Source organism: Bactrocera latifrons, unplaced genomic scaffold (genome assembly GCF_001853355.1).
Source record: "Bactrocera latifrons isolate USDA-ARS-PBARC rearing strain unplaced genomic scaffold, ASM185335v1 scaffold_3, whole genome shotgun sequence".
Classification (NCBI taxonomy): Eukaryota; Metazoa; Arthropoda; class Insecta; order Diptera; family Tephritidae; genus Bactrocera; species Bactrocera latifrons.
The window spans coordinates 3,003,427-3,018,069 of record NW_017536629.1 but is presented as its reverse complement, the minus strand read 5'-3'; the positions used below and the strand labels follow the sequence as shown (position 1 = coordinate 3,018,069).

The 14,643-nt window shown below is 35.9% G+C and overlaps 5 protein-coding genes across 8 annotated transcripts in view; 3 read left to right on the top strand and 2 right to left on the bottom strand.

Moving 5' to 3' along the window:
* LOC108970482 (aminopeptidase N) overlaps nucleotides 1-1,588 on the top strand; it is a 31,415-nt gene extending 29,827 nt beyond the window's left edge. For all 3 annotated transcript variants that reach the window (XM_018935905.1, XM_018935906.1, XM_018935907.1), the window contains 3 exons: nucleotides 158-372; nucleotides 440-748; nucleotides 816-1,588. In XM_018935905.1, coding sequence (XP_018791450.1) covers nucleotides 158-372; nucleotides 440-748; nucleotides 816-1,077 — 786 coding nt within the window. In that variant the 3' untranslated portion in view covers nucleotides 1,078-1,588. The remainder of the gene's footprint in view (nucleotides 1-157; nucleotides 373-439; nucleotides 749-815) is intronic.
* Nucleotides 1,589-2,555: 967 nt separating this feature from the next.
* LOC108970449 (eukaryotic translation initiation factor 2D) lies at nucleotides 2,556-4,523 on the top strand. Its single transcript, XM_018935847.1, has one exon. The coding sequence runs from the start codon at nucleotides 2,649-2,651 to the stop codon at nucleotides 4,428-4,430; it is 1,782 nt and encodes a 593-aa protein (XP_018791392.1). The 5' UTR covers nucleotides 2,556-2,648; the 3' UTR covers nucleotides 4,431-4,523.
* Nucleotides 4,524-4,583: 60 nt separating this feature from the next.
* On the bottom strand, nucleotides 4,584-5,708 carry LOC108970452 (phosphoglycerate mutase 2-like). The gene is made up of 2 exons (XM_018935851.1): nucleotides 5,003-5,708; nucleotides 4,584-4,939 (listed from the first exon to the last, which is right to left on the bottom strand). The coding sequence occupies exons 1-2, from the start codon at nucleotides 5,601-5,603 to the stop codon at nucleotides 4,773-4,775; spliced, it is 768 nt and encodes a 255-aa protein (XP_018791396.1). The 5' UTR covers nucleotides 5,604-5,708; the 3' UTR covers nucleotides 4,584-4,772.
* A 51-nt stretch (nucleotides 5,709-5,759) lies between these two features.
* LOC108970450 (phosphoglycerate mutase 1-like) lies at nucleotides 5,760-8,761 on the bottom strand. 2 transcript variants are annotated; one of them, XM_018935849.1, is made up of 3 exons: nucleotides 8,723-8,761; nucleotides 6,211-6,920; nucleotides 5,760-6,155 (listed from the first exon to the last, which is right to left on the bottom strand). In XM_018935849.1, the coding sequence occupies exons 1-3, from the start codon at nucleotides 8,734-8,736 to the stop codon at nucleotides 5,989-5,991; spliced, it is 891 nt and encodes a 296-aa protein (XP_018791394.1). In that variant the 5' UTR covers nucleotides 8,737-8,761; the 3' UTR covers nucleotides 5,760-5,988. The 2 variants fall into 2 exon arrangements, with proteins under 2 accessions (XP_018791394.1, XP_018791393.1); XM_018935848.1 differs by lacking the exon at nucleotides 8,723-8,761 and having other exon boundaries at nucleotides 6,211-7,093.
* LOC108970451 lies at nucleotides 7,268-8,392 on the top strand. Its single transcript, XM_018935850.1, has 3 exons — nucleotides 7,268-7,459; nucleotides 7,513-7,810; nucleotides 7,872-8,392. Exons 1-3 carry the CDS (start codon nucleotides 7,350-7,352, stop codon nucleotides 8,289-8,291), a joined length of 828 nt encoding a protein of 275 aa, XP_018791395.1. The 5' UTR covers nucleotides 7,268-7,349; the 3' UTR covers nucleotides 8,292-8,392.
* Nucleotides 8,762-14,643: the final 5,882 nt, after the last annotated feature.

Here is a 14,643-nt window from a genome sequence, read left to right as displayed (position 1 = left end):
TATTAAGGGAATGCTTTCCTACTGAAGATATAATGCTATTTTTGGAATAAATAAATTAAATCGTATTGCGTCAAAAACTAAAAACAGATCAACACTATCACAACGGAATATAGGAAAATCCTCAACCAATATTAAAATAATTACGTTTTTATTGCAGAACTATCTTTTGGATCTGCTGGAAAATGTGTACAAAGACGTTTCGCCGAATAATTTCACCGACGATGCTGATAAGGGCGAAGATATGCTCAAGCTATTCAAACGTGTGGAAATTTTGAATATGGCCTGCCATTTGGGGCATCGAGACTGCATATTAGAGAGCGCGCGTCACTTTCAGAATTGGATTGAGGTGCCCAACCCGGACACAAATAATCCGTAAGTAGCATGAGTTTTGTTGAAAAATATTTTTTTTACTGATTTACATTTTTTGGGAACTCATTAGCATACCGCCAAACCTACGCGGCATCGTTTATTGCACGGCAATACAATATGGCAACGAGTTTGAGTGGGACTTTGCATTCCAGCGCTACCGCAGCACGTCGGTCTCGACGGAGAAGGAATTGCTGCTCAGCGCGCTTGGCTGCTCGCTCGAGCCATGGATCTTATCGCGCTATCTGCGGCGCTCAATTAGTGGCGATGACATACGCAAACAGGACGTTTACAGGGTGTTCGCGGCGGTATCAAGCAATGTGGTGGGCCAGCAGATCGCCTTCGACTTTATGCGCAACAATTGGAATCAAATCAAAAATTAGTAATATTAAATTTTTTAAACACAATTTTTTTTTTTTGTAATTTTCATTACGTTTTCTATTGTGCAGCTTGGGTTCAACGATGTCCAATATAAATGCGATACTGAAGTTCGCCACCAAACGCATGAATTCGAAATTTTTCCTCGCCGAGCTGGAGTCGTTCGTTAAAACCGATGTTAAGGATAACGGTCGTTCCATACAACAAATTCTCGAACAGGTGCGTGTCAACGTGGACTGGATGGCACGCAACTACCAGGACATCATACAGTGGCTACAACGCGAGGCAATCACAAGGCAACAACAAAATGGTGCTTCTCTAGCGACTCATTAGGTCAGCAGCGATTTTTTAACGGGATTTTGTGTATTTTTTATTGTTGTGAAATACATGCAAAATGTCATATACGTGTGCTCTTTGTTGTTGCGCGCCGATGATGTCGTACACTTTCAAGTATTCTATGTGTGTATGTTTGTAAGAAATTTTTTTAAAATCTGCAGCGTGTGTGTGCGCCAATTGAACCAGTAAACAGCAACAATTTTCTAACATATTTACATATTTATAAGTAAGTCGTGCATATCTTTACCCATAAACACTCACACATATGTATGTGTGTATGCAAACATATTTACAAAAAAATATAAAATTTGGTCATAATTGAAAAAGTTAGACTTCTAACATACACACATACTATAAATACACACACATGCATATATTTTATATAGTTAGTCTTTAAATACATTATTATAAGCAGCAAATTATGAATATTATCTTTAGGTGTATTTTTATTTAACTTATGTATAATGTGAATGTGTAAAGTGTGTACTTAATACAAATGAAACCTTTTCTTTTTGCATTTTTCTTTCAAAACAAAATTACTAGGGTGAACCTTACAGTAAATAACGCCTCAAATTATAAATTAATTATACGTGAAACGGGGTTTACAGTGTACAGAAATTCAAAAAAAAAAAAAATGTATGATTTGCAGTTATTATTATAATTTTCACAATTTCAAAAAAAATTTTAAAGATAATTTTAAAAATTTTAGTTCCAAATACCAGATAGATAAAAGGAATAAAATTTAATCCCAAATACCGCATCGAAAAAACTTTTTTTATCCCAAAATATCCTAAAAACCGATTTGAAAAAAAAATCTTACCATTAAGTTAAAAATATATTATTTTCAATTATTAATAGTATGTTGAATTAAAATGATGTTGGAATTACAACTTGAAAGTCTAATTGTCTTGGATTAAAATTTAAAGTTTCAATTTTAATTTCCGATGTTGGGATTAAAAATTCACAACTTTAATAAAAATTTTGTTTTTAATTCAGAAATTCGCATAGCATTTCATGTTAATAACCAGATAAACAGAATATAGTTCTCATATATGACCACCACTGTAGGATTCAACGAATAAAAAATTGAAAACAGTTACACATAACAAAATGGTGATACCCGAATGTAACCACCGATACGAGTATTTCAAATACATACAACATATTTGCAAATATTTGAATTTTGATTATTCAACTTTTAATTTAAAACAAAAATGGCAAAAATTTATGTGATTTCGAAATTTTTTGCAACGCTGCAAGGCGCTCATGAAATAGGGTCTTCGTGATGTCAACATAACCAAACATAAATGTGTGTACAATGAAGTACTTCTGCTATTTCACAATATTATCAAAGACAAATATAGTAATAATAGGAAAATAAAAAACCGCAATACTTTTAAAAATAAATGTACGTATATAAAAGTTGATTTTAAGTTCACTATTAACAAAAATCTGGTTTTAATAATAACAACTAAAACCAGATAAATCGATAGAAATTCTTAGTTCACGATATCGATACATACCTACTGTTATCGTAACTCATCAGGTATTTGTTGATTGTGTAGGAGATGTTTCTTAAACCATATAAATTACGGAGTAATGCTCCATTAAAAGGATCTGAATCAAAACGTTTGCGACAACGAGTAGAAAAGGCATTTCCCGATGCAACGGCCGAGCAACTCAGTTTAGTGATACCAGCAAAGAGCGCCGTAACGCAGCTGAAACTGACAACGCATGGCGGAACACAAACGAACGTTTTCTGTGTGGACAAGTTGCCCATGTTCTTCGAACTGGAGTCAGGCGAGTTGGCACCTACCTTGTATGCTTTGTGGCTAGTGCCGTCATTGCTGCCCTATTTCACCACACACCGTGAAGTACTGCCGAAACTGACCAATGGTGCTGAGCTAATGTTGCCCGGTGTAGTGCCCAAAGGTACCGGTATGAATATGTATGGGCGCTATAGGCAAGGACAGTTGATAGCAGTTAATTTGGTTTCCAATGAGTCTGCTGTAGCAGTGGGTTATTTACCCAGATCTTCAGATGATTTGTACATGTGCGGTCGTCAGGGTGTAGCCGTGAAGATGTTGCATATATTCGGTGATAAATTGTGGGGTCATGAGCCTACCTTAATACAACAGGTACCATTAAAAAAAGCGGCGCCATTAACGAAAGACGATTTTCCAGAACTGGGTACTAAGCAGGATAAACAGAAAAAGGATGAAAATGTTAAGCTAACGTTGGCGGATATTGTAGCCAGTACACAAATGACTGATACAATTAATCGCGAGCCAACATTACCGGACGTAGAAAGATTGGAAATATCTTCAAGTGAAATAGACATAGAAACTAATAAGAATATATCCATAGAGAATGGTGAAAACGTTGTCGTTGAAGAATCTAAAGCGGGTAGCGAAACAACTCCTGAAATGATACTGAAAAATGCTTTCTTAGCAGCACTGAAAAATCATGGAAAAAATTTGCAGTTGCCACTTTTGACCAGCAATTTCTATCGTTTATATGTTGTGCCTGAGGCTCCTCAGCCAATTGACTTGAAGAAAACCAAATACAAGAAACTTTCGAATTTCCTCAACGAAATGATCGATCAAGGCTTTATTGTTGTACGTGAAGAGTCAAAGGGCGTGGATAAAATTACATCCATAGACCTTGATCATCCAGAAGTGATTAATTTTATAACCGATTTCAAACCTCCAAAACAAGCCGCAGATGGCGAACAACAAGATCAGCCTCTATTTCGTTCAGAGTTGACAGAAACTTATATTGTTTCGGACGAAACAGCGCCTTTCTTTGCTAAAATGAATTTTAAGCGCGGCGAAGGTGTCCCAACCGCACAAATTAAAAAGATTATACGTGAATATATCAGCAAGCATAATCTGCCTAAAGCTGATGCGACAGATGGTACTATACAGTTAGACGAAACGCTTGAAAAACTATGTAACAGTAAGACTGCAACCGTCAGTCAAATTTGCAGTGCCATCACCAGCAAAATGGAATACAGCTATCAAATGTGTGAGCTCAAGAATGTAGCTTCTAACAAGCCGCTCATACAAATGTCGCTTGCAACTCGTTCTGGTAACAAGAAGGTAACGCTGATCAGCAACGTGGAGTGCTATGGCATTATCGTTCCAGAGTTTATTAAACTGTGTAAGCAAGGTGCGGCGGCTAGTACCACAATTGTCAAATTGCCGCATCAAAAAGCCGAACAACTGCAGATTCAAGGCAATCAAGTGCGATTTGTTTATAACTTATTGACCGAAACATACAAGGTACCACCAAAATGCATATTAGGATTAGAATTGGCAAAAGATGGTAAGAAACACAAGAAAAAATAAATCAACAGCACAACATTAATTAAACGCCTAACTAGAAATAACGTGGTTCAACAAAGTTGGATTGTAACGAAATAAACAATAATCTAAAAGGAACATTTATTTGTTTAAATTTTAATAGTAAAAATATTTTGGGTCCTTATGAAACACAATAGCTAATTTTTAACAATAATTTATTAAAGTTTCATAAATTTAAATATGAATTCTCCACAACAACAATAATATTTGCATTCTTACGGAGTTTCTACTATTTCTAATAGCCGTTGTATTGCCATGTGCAATTATGGATGTCCGTATTTTTTATAATCCCCAACAGATTAATGTCTTATGTATGTTTATATTACTTTACTTGGCTTTGCCTTGAGCTGCAACAGCCTCAATTGCTTTTCGTACAGTTTCTTCGTCACCAAGGAATTTCATGGAAACAACGGGTTTGAAGTTCTCATCCAATTCGTAAACGAATGGAATGCCAGTGGGCAAATTCAATGCCATAATCTGATCCTCAGAAAGATCTACAAAAAAAAAATGTATAAATAAGTTTCATGCCTTTAATCTTTCCAGGTTATTTAACTTACTATCCAAATGCTTAACAATACCACGCAGACTGTTACCATGAGCAGCGATAATAATTTGCTTGCCTTCCTTCAATTGTGGTATGATAACATCATTCCAGTAGGGCAGTGTGCGTTGAATAGTCAATTTAAGGGATTCGAATTTGGGGAATTCTTCTTGAGATGGGCCATTAGCATAGCGGGGATCCTTAACGATGACATCATAGTAAGGATGATCGGGTTCCATTGGTGGTGGTGGAGTATCAAAGCTGCGGCGCCAGATTTTGACTTGCTCCTCACCGTATTTGGCGGCAGTTTCAGCCTTGTTCAAGCCGGTAAGACCACCGTAGTGACGTTCATTTAAACGCCACGACTTATTAACTGGAATACCAGATTGACCGCTTTCGTTCAGAATAGTTTCCAAAGTGATAATAGCACGATTTAAAACCGATGTGTGTGCAACATCAAATTTCAAGCCAGCATCTTTTATGGCTTTTCCTGCAGCTTGTGCTTCAGATTTTCCTTTATCACTTAAAGCTGAATCAAACCAACCGCAGAATTGATTCTTCTGGTTCCACTCAGATTCACCATGGCGGACCATAACAATTCTATATTTTCCAGACATTTTTATTTAAAATATACGTTCAACCGTATCTGACAAACTTGATGTATACAGCTTTAGATAACACCAATGGATACGAATTCCTGAAAGGAAAATTTTATTTGACCTATAAATGACAGCCACAAGGTCATTTGTAGAAAATGACAGTAAAAAGCCGATATTCAGCTATTCAGCAAGTGGGAATTTGAAGAGATGCATTTCACAAGATGAAAAGATGACATAGTACTTTTGCCGAATACAGATTATATTTTATAATTACTTATAATGCGATCCTAGAATAAGTGTCAATTTTACGTTTTTTTTCATTTGATTTAGACTTGGACAAACTTTATAATTTTCTTCAGTTAATCTGTATTACATATTGCATATAATTTTGATAGCGTCGAATCTACTTGGCTTTTCCTTGCGCAGCAACAGCTTCCATTGCTTTTCGTACAGTTTCTTCATCGCCTAAAAATTTCATGGAAACAACTGGTCTCATGCACTCATCCAATTCATAAATAAACGGTATACCAGTGGGTAAATTCAGTGCCATTATTTGATCTTCGGATAGATCTATATATACAGTTAATTAGTGTTTGCTTGTAGTCACGATTTTGCAAATACTTACTATCTAAATGCTTAACTATTCCTCGCAGACTATTTCCATGAGCCGAAATAATAATCAGTTTGCCTTCTTTTATTTGCGGTACTATTACTTCATTCCAATAGGGTAGCGTTCGCTCTATAGTGAGTTTCAGTGATTCAAACATGGGAAACTCCTCTCTTTTAGGACCATCTCTATAACGTTCATCGTTAACAATGTTATTGTAGTACGGATGATCCTTTTCCATGGGCGGAGGAGGCGTAGCAAAGCTTCTGCGCCATATTTGAACTTGCTTTTCACCATATTTTGCAGCCGTTTCGGCTTTATTTAACCCAATGAGATTACCATAATGACGCTCATTTAGACGCCATGTTTTACAAATGGGTATATCCGTTTGTCCAATTTCTTTCAATATTATGTCCAGTGTGATGATAGCTCTACAAAGTAGAGAGGTATGAGCGTAGTCAAATTTATAGCCCGCATTCTTTAAAGCTTTTGCTGCTGCTTTTGCCTCATCTAATCCCTTTTCACTAAGCGCGCTATCATACCAACCGCAAAACTGATTGCTTTTATTCCATTCAGATTCTCCATGACGAACCATCACAATTTTATACTTTCCACGCTTTTTACTTGGTTCATGTGATTGACGCACATTTGTTGGCGTTTGTGTGGGATAGTTGCGATTCCATGGCTTATAAGCATAGGAGAAACCAACGGCCGTGCTAAATTGCCTCCTGAAAGTTATTCGAAATTTACCAAATACGGTAGATAGCCGTAATGCCATATTGCGAAACTAATGCCAAATTAATTCAGCGCGTCAGCTGACTCGTAACAAACAAATTTGTGGTTGCAAGATGTAGTTAATTTTAAAGTAAATATAAATTTGAAGCCAAAAACTATTATATTGAAAATTAATTTTTTCTTCAATTTTATAACTTTCAAAATAATGTAAGCAGTATATAGTTCATTAATTTTGTTCCTACTTCTGACAATGTTTATAAACTAGAATTTGGCAATTTCGACCATCTCAACAATTCGTATATATATAATGTAAAGCTTGGCAACACTTTGCTTCCATTTTTTTTTAATTTTGTATACACAACAAAACAAAGTGGAAGCCAGCTACCAGTTTGGTGAAAAAGTCGCGAACAAAGGACTATGCAATGGAATCATCAATAACTGCTCTGGCGGAAAGTAATTGGAAAAGGGTTGGAGGTTGTGAACTATCACAAACCCTACAAACTAGAACAACGCATGAAGACATTTTCATAAGGTAAACATTTTTTTTTGATTTCTTGAATATATTTGCTTGACAATATTTTGCAGACCTTCTTTGGATGAAATTATAAGAGATGAAAATGCAGTTCTCCTTAAGAAAGGGGAATCCAATGATGCATGCGAACTTCTGGTTTGTTTGAAACGGCCCTTTTATAAAATTGACTCCTTATCTTTAGTGTGTACAACTCCAAAACTAGAACTCTTTCTGGGACCACTTAAAGAATACGCAGAGACTTTGTACGGAGAAACTGCGGACGATGAGGATGATAATGACGACGGTGAAGTATTCTCATACCGTTATGATATTGAAGTGCAGAAATCAGGAATTACTGAGGTGTTACTTAAGGTAAATAGTGATACCTAATTATAAAGCATTATCTAATTATGATTTTATAACATGCACCCAGTTGCTTACACCAACGGACGATATCTGTATATTTGGTATTTTAATACAAATGGCACCCAATCCCAATGGCATAACGACGGGAACAGAAATTAATATGGAAAATGTTCAGAAGATGCTGAACACGGGACAGAAAATATCACCAAACGCTGAGAAGTGCATGTTATTTATGCAAACAGCCAAGCAAATGCAAAGTATGGGAAACGTTCAATCTAACTCAACACTTTTAGAACACATGAAACAGGCATTGGCCAACCGAGAGACACATTCATCGGAGCTCGAAGCTGCATTAAAGACTCACATAGATAATAGGTTTGAACAATTAGAGCGTAAGATTACTACACATTTAAACACGCTGCTGTCAGAGCAAAACGAAAAACTTGATAAAATTTTGCAAATTATGGAAAATGGAAAACTTAATTAATCATGTAACACATCCATATAAGTTTAAGTTCAGTTTTAATAAAGTGACAATGGAAGTATTTTGCGAGCATCTTGTTTTGATGCATTTATGTACATATGTAATATTAATTTGAAATTTTTTAATCGATGCTACTTGGATTTGTATTCGGTTAAAAATGTTTAATTGGTAGAGTTCTTGGACATTATAGGGGGGAATATCTTTTTCTGCTACAACCTTTCTCTTCCTCCGATTATCTCCAGTTTGAGCGTACATTTTCCCTCGCTTTAAGACGTTTACCTTCAAAAGTCATTACATTTTTTTGTTTTTATCGTCAATTCACTGACATTCACCTAATTTCGTTTTGTCTTTGCTAAACCTTATATTAATATGGCGACACCAACTTTGCTAATGTATTTTTTTTTGTATATAGCAATAAAATTCATTTCACAAACCTAGATTTATACATTAAAAATGCAAGTAAACAGTATACAGCTGATTGGGTGAGCTCGCCACTGCTTGGAGAGTTTCTGAATGACAGTAGCGGGCAATAAATGGTACTGCTTTTATAAATTAACTTTTGATATCTTTTATTTAGCTTTAATAAAATATTTAAATAACAATAATAATAAATAAATAAAAATAAAGAAAGTATGTATTTATTATTAATGTTTAAATTTGGATATTTTTTTTTAATAATTAAAGAATAATTGTCAAGGTTTTCATTTTGAGAAAAAAAATGTAAATACACATATTTTGCCAAATTTCACGTTAACCAGAATTTATGAGTTTAAAATTGTAGAATACGGACTCTAAAACAATTTTTTTTAATAAAATTAGAATGAAAATTTTTGACTTTAATTTAATTATTTATTTAATGCATTATTGCAATCCTGACGTTAGCACAAATTTCAGCTCAAAACAGAGTCGCGTAAATTATACTCAAATGACAATGGAGCGCAATCCAGTAAATTTCCTGCTGGGTGGTTGCCGAATTCAAAATACTACTGTCGTGTGTTATGCAATGAATTATTCAAGTTCTTTGCATCTCATTAGCAGCAACAAGAGGATATTGCTTAAAGCTGTTATATACTTGCATTTATATAATTGACAGACGAAAACGAAAGAAGCAATGAAATGTGTATGTACATATGTATGTAAGCGTATGAAAATGTTAAATTTAAACAAATATTTAGATTATGATTAAATAAAAAAGTTGCTCACCTCTGATTATAAAAGACATACATATGTACATACTTTGCAAAAAAAGCAGAAGAAGCAATGCATATGCAATATATTCCATACACAATCAAATGGAAACGATTCGGCTCGCGCAGACAGACGATCTGAAACGAGAAACTGCGCGTAAAATTAGAAAGATTTCTTAATTAAATAAATTTTAGAACATAATTGCTGAATTGTAATCATAATTGTACGAGGAAGATTTTTTGTGACATTGTTGAAATATTTTTTTATGTTTTTACTTAATACATTGGTTGTCTTTGGGGAGGTTGATCATATTTCTAAACCTTGCTAGGTTATAAACTCCCAATAACCCAACTTCCCTTTCTCTCCATGCGAAACAACTCCTTCATAGTGTGGGACCCCTTCGCAAAGCTTGGTTCTGGACTCATCAGCCTGGAGACTGCGCTGCAGGCTAATAGCGATATGACTTCATAAGTTGTGCCACTTGACTATCGCTGAGTATAGCAATATGCTGGTTGCGATAGTTGCGTTGAAAAACATTCTATTGGTATGAGGTCCTCCAATGATTGCTCCAATGCCTTCAGGTTTCGTACCGTCAGTGTACCACTGGATAGTGTTGGGCCAGGGGGCCAGGGGTGCGTCTTCCCCTAAGACTTACATTTGTTGAAACGAAATTAACTTCCCTTTGCCAAACACTCTGCTTTCATGAGCAGCATGGTATGCTTCTACTACTAGGGTCCATAGATTAGGTTGAACTAGGATAGAACTCCAACCTGTGGGTAGCCCGTTTTTCTTTTCGATCCGTTTTAGCAAGAAGGAAATGAGATATATTGGCCTGACGATTTGGTCAGCAAGTAGTCCTTCCTCCTGGTCCAACACCGACCAGCGCAAGAAATCTTGCACACCTTGTTGCAAAAGTGTTGGCAAGATGCCGTCCCATCTGGTGACTTATAGTACGAAAAGGTGACTAGTGCCTACTTGATTAAGCCTGTAGTGAATAATTTTCTTGCAACCGTCCAATCCGAGCGATCTGGCCTATATGCGACCATTGGTGGAATTTGGTCATACCAAACAAAAAGTCTTATGCATCTGGAACCTCTATAGGTTGTTATGTGCTGGCTTTGTTAGAAAGATAATGAAATGACTGCCTGAGCATTGAGACTATATTAGACCACCATGAACAGGTTTGTTTCCCGGTGGTCACCTTTAGTGGACGGGCGCAGTAATAAACATCCATTTTGAACTGGCTTATATTTAGCCCTAGAATTTCCCTAAAGACATAACAGTTCTTTTTTTTTCCAGAGATAAAAATCGGCGGTCCAGTATGATCCTGTGAACTGACATTAAGAGTAGGCCGAAGGAAGATAGGCCGATACAAGGATGAAGTCAGAACTTTCCTTGTTCTTTACCTGCACTACTGTTAGATCCTACGTTAGAAACTCTGAATTGCAAAAGAAATCTAAATCGTTTCTAACCACTACACAACAACGAGATTTGGGGATGAATGAAACCTCAAACACCTCATTTTCTGTGAAACGTGAGTAAGGGCACGGCACGGTTATTTCCCGCCTACTCAGGATTCGTTGGCGACCTTAATCCTGAGAAATTTGAGGTAGACCGCTGTTCCTTTACGGACAGTTAAAGTTTTTGGCGAAGGTTGGTTGGTGGGAGTGTCTACTGCTACTATATATCAATATCAATTTTGGAGTTCCTTATCTCTCTGCCCACCTGTAGGAAATCGATCTTTCACTTCAAAAGTGGACCGATAATATTGTCCTTGACCATGCAATCGAGGCTGGTTAAGAAATGCGTAACAATGCAACATATTTTTGCCCAAAAGTATATCCCAAGAGAATTAGCGAGCGTTTCGTACTCAGCAATGTTTGACTTTCCCTAACTGTGCGGGTAATAGTGTTAGAAATTTACCGGAAGGCAGTCGCAGAAGCGGCTTGAAAGACACTTACTTCACACAAGAAAATACGAGGTGCTCAACGACACATAAAATCTAATTAGTGGCGATTTTTTCTTAGCTTCATAAAGAACTGGTCGTAATCAGTCAAACTTCGATTCTCTCTTGCGATCAGTCACATAACCTAAGCTAAACTGTCTGAACATAGTTTAATGCTACAATTTTCAAGAAACTACCGATTAAAAGTATAGCGGACTGGGATTCGCTATTAATATAATATTGGTTAATGGTAAAACCACTCTATAACTCACGGTCTACAAGCTAATCTATTCGATTACCGCATCCTTTGACGTTACCGAACCGTACATCACACAGCAAAATAGATGCAAAACTTGACAAGCAAACACATCAAAATAGTTAATTTGATTATCAATTCGGAACTAAGCAACGAGGAAGTGAAGATCAGCAACAACAAGCAGTTAAAATTAAAAAAGCAACGAACATCTTATGAACAATAACGCTGAGATATTCGCAACTGGTTGAAGAACACATACCTCGCCTTGTGATATCATCGCTTCTACAACAACAGCAACATGTTGGTATCTTTTTCATTTTCGTTTACGAACTACCGTGTCTTCGGCACTTTATGGTATTAAGATTGATCGAAAATATGCAATCTATAATTTTGCATTTCTGAAGGTATCTCTTGAAGACGGTCAATGTCGTTCTTTGATCTAAACTTTGATCATGCTCAAAGTTTTCCTATGAAATTTACTATTTTTACTGTTTCAATTATACGTTTTTATTTTTGCTATTTTGCCTCTCTAACAGTTTACGCTATTCAACCGTTGTGTTTTTGACCCAGTGACGCTTGAAATTATTATAGTGTTTTTGTTGAGTTTTGTTGCGTCGGGGATATTTTCTTTGTTACTTTTGAACTTTTTATTGAATATTTTGTTTCGGTACGCTTAATGAACTTGATCGAAAATAACACTGTCCAAAATACACAGTAAAATGCCCAGAATCTTTAAAGCTATTCCGCTGGCCCATAAACCCCACCTTTTTGTTTTTCGTTCCAAATGCGGCAATTTCGCTTGTTTACGTACACAATGAGCAAGAAAGGGGCCTCATCGAAATGTGATCTTCTTGGCACTTTACAAGAGTCCATAGTGCGAAGTGTTGTCCCTTGAAAGGTCGAATGGCTTCAGTTCTTGCATAAGTTCTATTTTGTACGCTTCAATTTAAGATCTCGAATTAAAACCCGGCAAGTCCTTCCATATGTCAGACCGACTTGTTCATGACGTCATTAATTAACGTATTTTACTGTCAAAGGCTCACTAAAATAACTAACGGTACGAGACTGTGTTGATGATATATTTGGCTCTTTATTCTCGTTTTATATCTCTACTCTCACATCCTGACTTATAAGTATATTTTCCAAATATAAATCATTTAGATTTAGATCATTTAGAAATATGCTAACTTTCTTTGCTTTGAAAATAAAAAATAAAAATGCAGCATAGTGTATTTAGTGTGCAAAGATTGGCCAAGGTGAAAGTGCTTGACTTACGTTTAATAAATTTAGTTATATATTTTTGCATATTTTGATAAATTTCATTATATTTTGAAACTGGTTTTAACGCTCGACAATGGAATAAAATATAACCATTTGTCGCACTGTGCAATGTTACGCAATAATTCTATAAATTAAGAAGCGCTTTAAGACGCTTTTTTTCGATCCAAGTTGTTTTTGGCATAATTTTTTAAATATGTATACAATTCAATATAAACAATAAACAAGCTTTGTTTGGAAAGTTTTGGAAATGAAAAATGTTAATATATATAATTATAATAATTAGAAAATGTGGACTGAGCTCTGACGTCATTGGTTGCTAATGAATTGTAGCGATTCTTATACAATAAAAGAATAGCGGGGATAACCGAGAGAGTGTTCAGTAGAAATATTTTCATTTCTTCGAGCGGTTTGATCCGACTTTTCTTCTTACTTTGTATAACATTTGTATAACTTGAACAGAGCATATTAAGCTGACCTTAAAGATTATTGTAAAAAATTCTTAATATGCGTAATTTTTGTTAATTCTACACTGGAAATAACCTCTGCACCATATAGTGGGACGGAAATAATGACGAGTTTGCTTTGTAGTGTTTCGCCTTTGTCCGTCGGGAGAGAACTTTACTTCATCATGGCGTACTCAGACCGAAGTAGCACCTGTTGGCAAGAGTCATTCTGCGTTGCATTTTGTGGCTAATGTTGTTACCAAGTCGCGAGTGCGACGTCTGTTTATTTGCTTTCGTTCACTACCAGACCCATTTGCTTCGCTTCTTCCTTAAACCTAGAGAAAGCAGAACTAACGGCGCGGTTGTTATGGCCAATGGTATCTACACTCTTAGAGTTAGAAGATTGTAACTTATCCATTCAGAACTGTAGCTCGAACTATTTTCTCCAGGAGCGGATTGAATAAACTGCACGATAGAGAATCGCCTTGTCTGAAACCTCGTTTGACATCGAACGGCTCGAAATGGCCCTTCCCGATCCCGACGGAGCTTTTGGTATTGCTCAACGCCAGATTACTCAGCTGTATTACTTTGCCGGGCATACTCTAGAAATGATGATCTAGACATAATACCAAATTTCAAAGTGCCCAAAAGTTATTTTTAAAATACCCAACAAAATGTTATAAAAACTAAAGCTGTGTTATTTGACAGCTCTCTTTAGGATCAAAAGGTTTCGTATTATGTGATCGTTGGTTAAGAATTGCTCCCAAACAGTCTAAATTATATAATTTTTCTTCCATTTGGTTGCTTTAAATCATGTGATAAACAAACCTTCAAGTGTTTTGGGTTGAGGGTAGTTTGTAGCAGTAGTTGATCAGATATTTAAAGAATTTATTATTAAAGGGAACCTTAATTTTACGGTTAATATTCGGAAAGTGATTCGTTATTTGAAATAACTTTTGGTAAAATATTTAACGGTATTTTTGATCAACAAATTTCGTAACTTTTTTTCACCCCAAATTAATGTTCACAGCTGATCGCCATGCGGCTTCCCCAAAGCGGCTACCGGCTACTCAACAACACATGACACATACTTACAAACACAACAGTATTTATGTACATACAACTGTAAATTATGTAAATTTATGGTTTTACAAGAAGTTGCATTTTGTTTTGCTTTCTGCATTCGTTGCCATTGCTAAGCGCAATTGTTGTTGCCTGAGCATTGAATTATCGCTGCTTTTT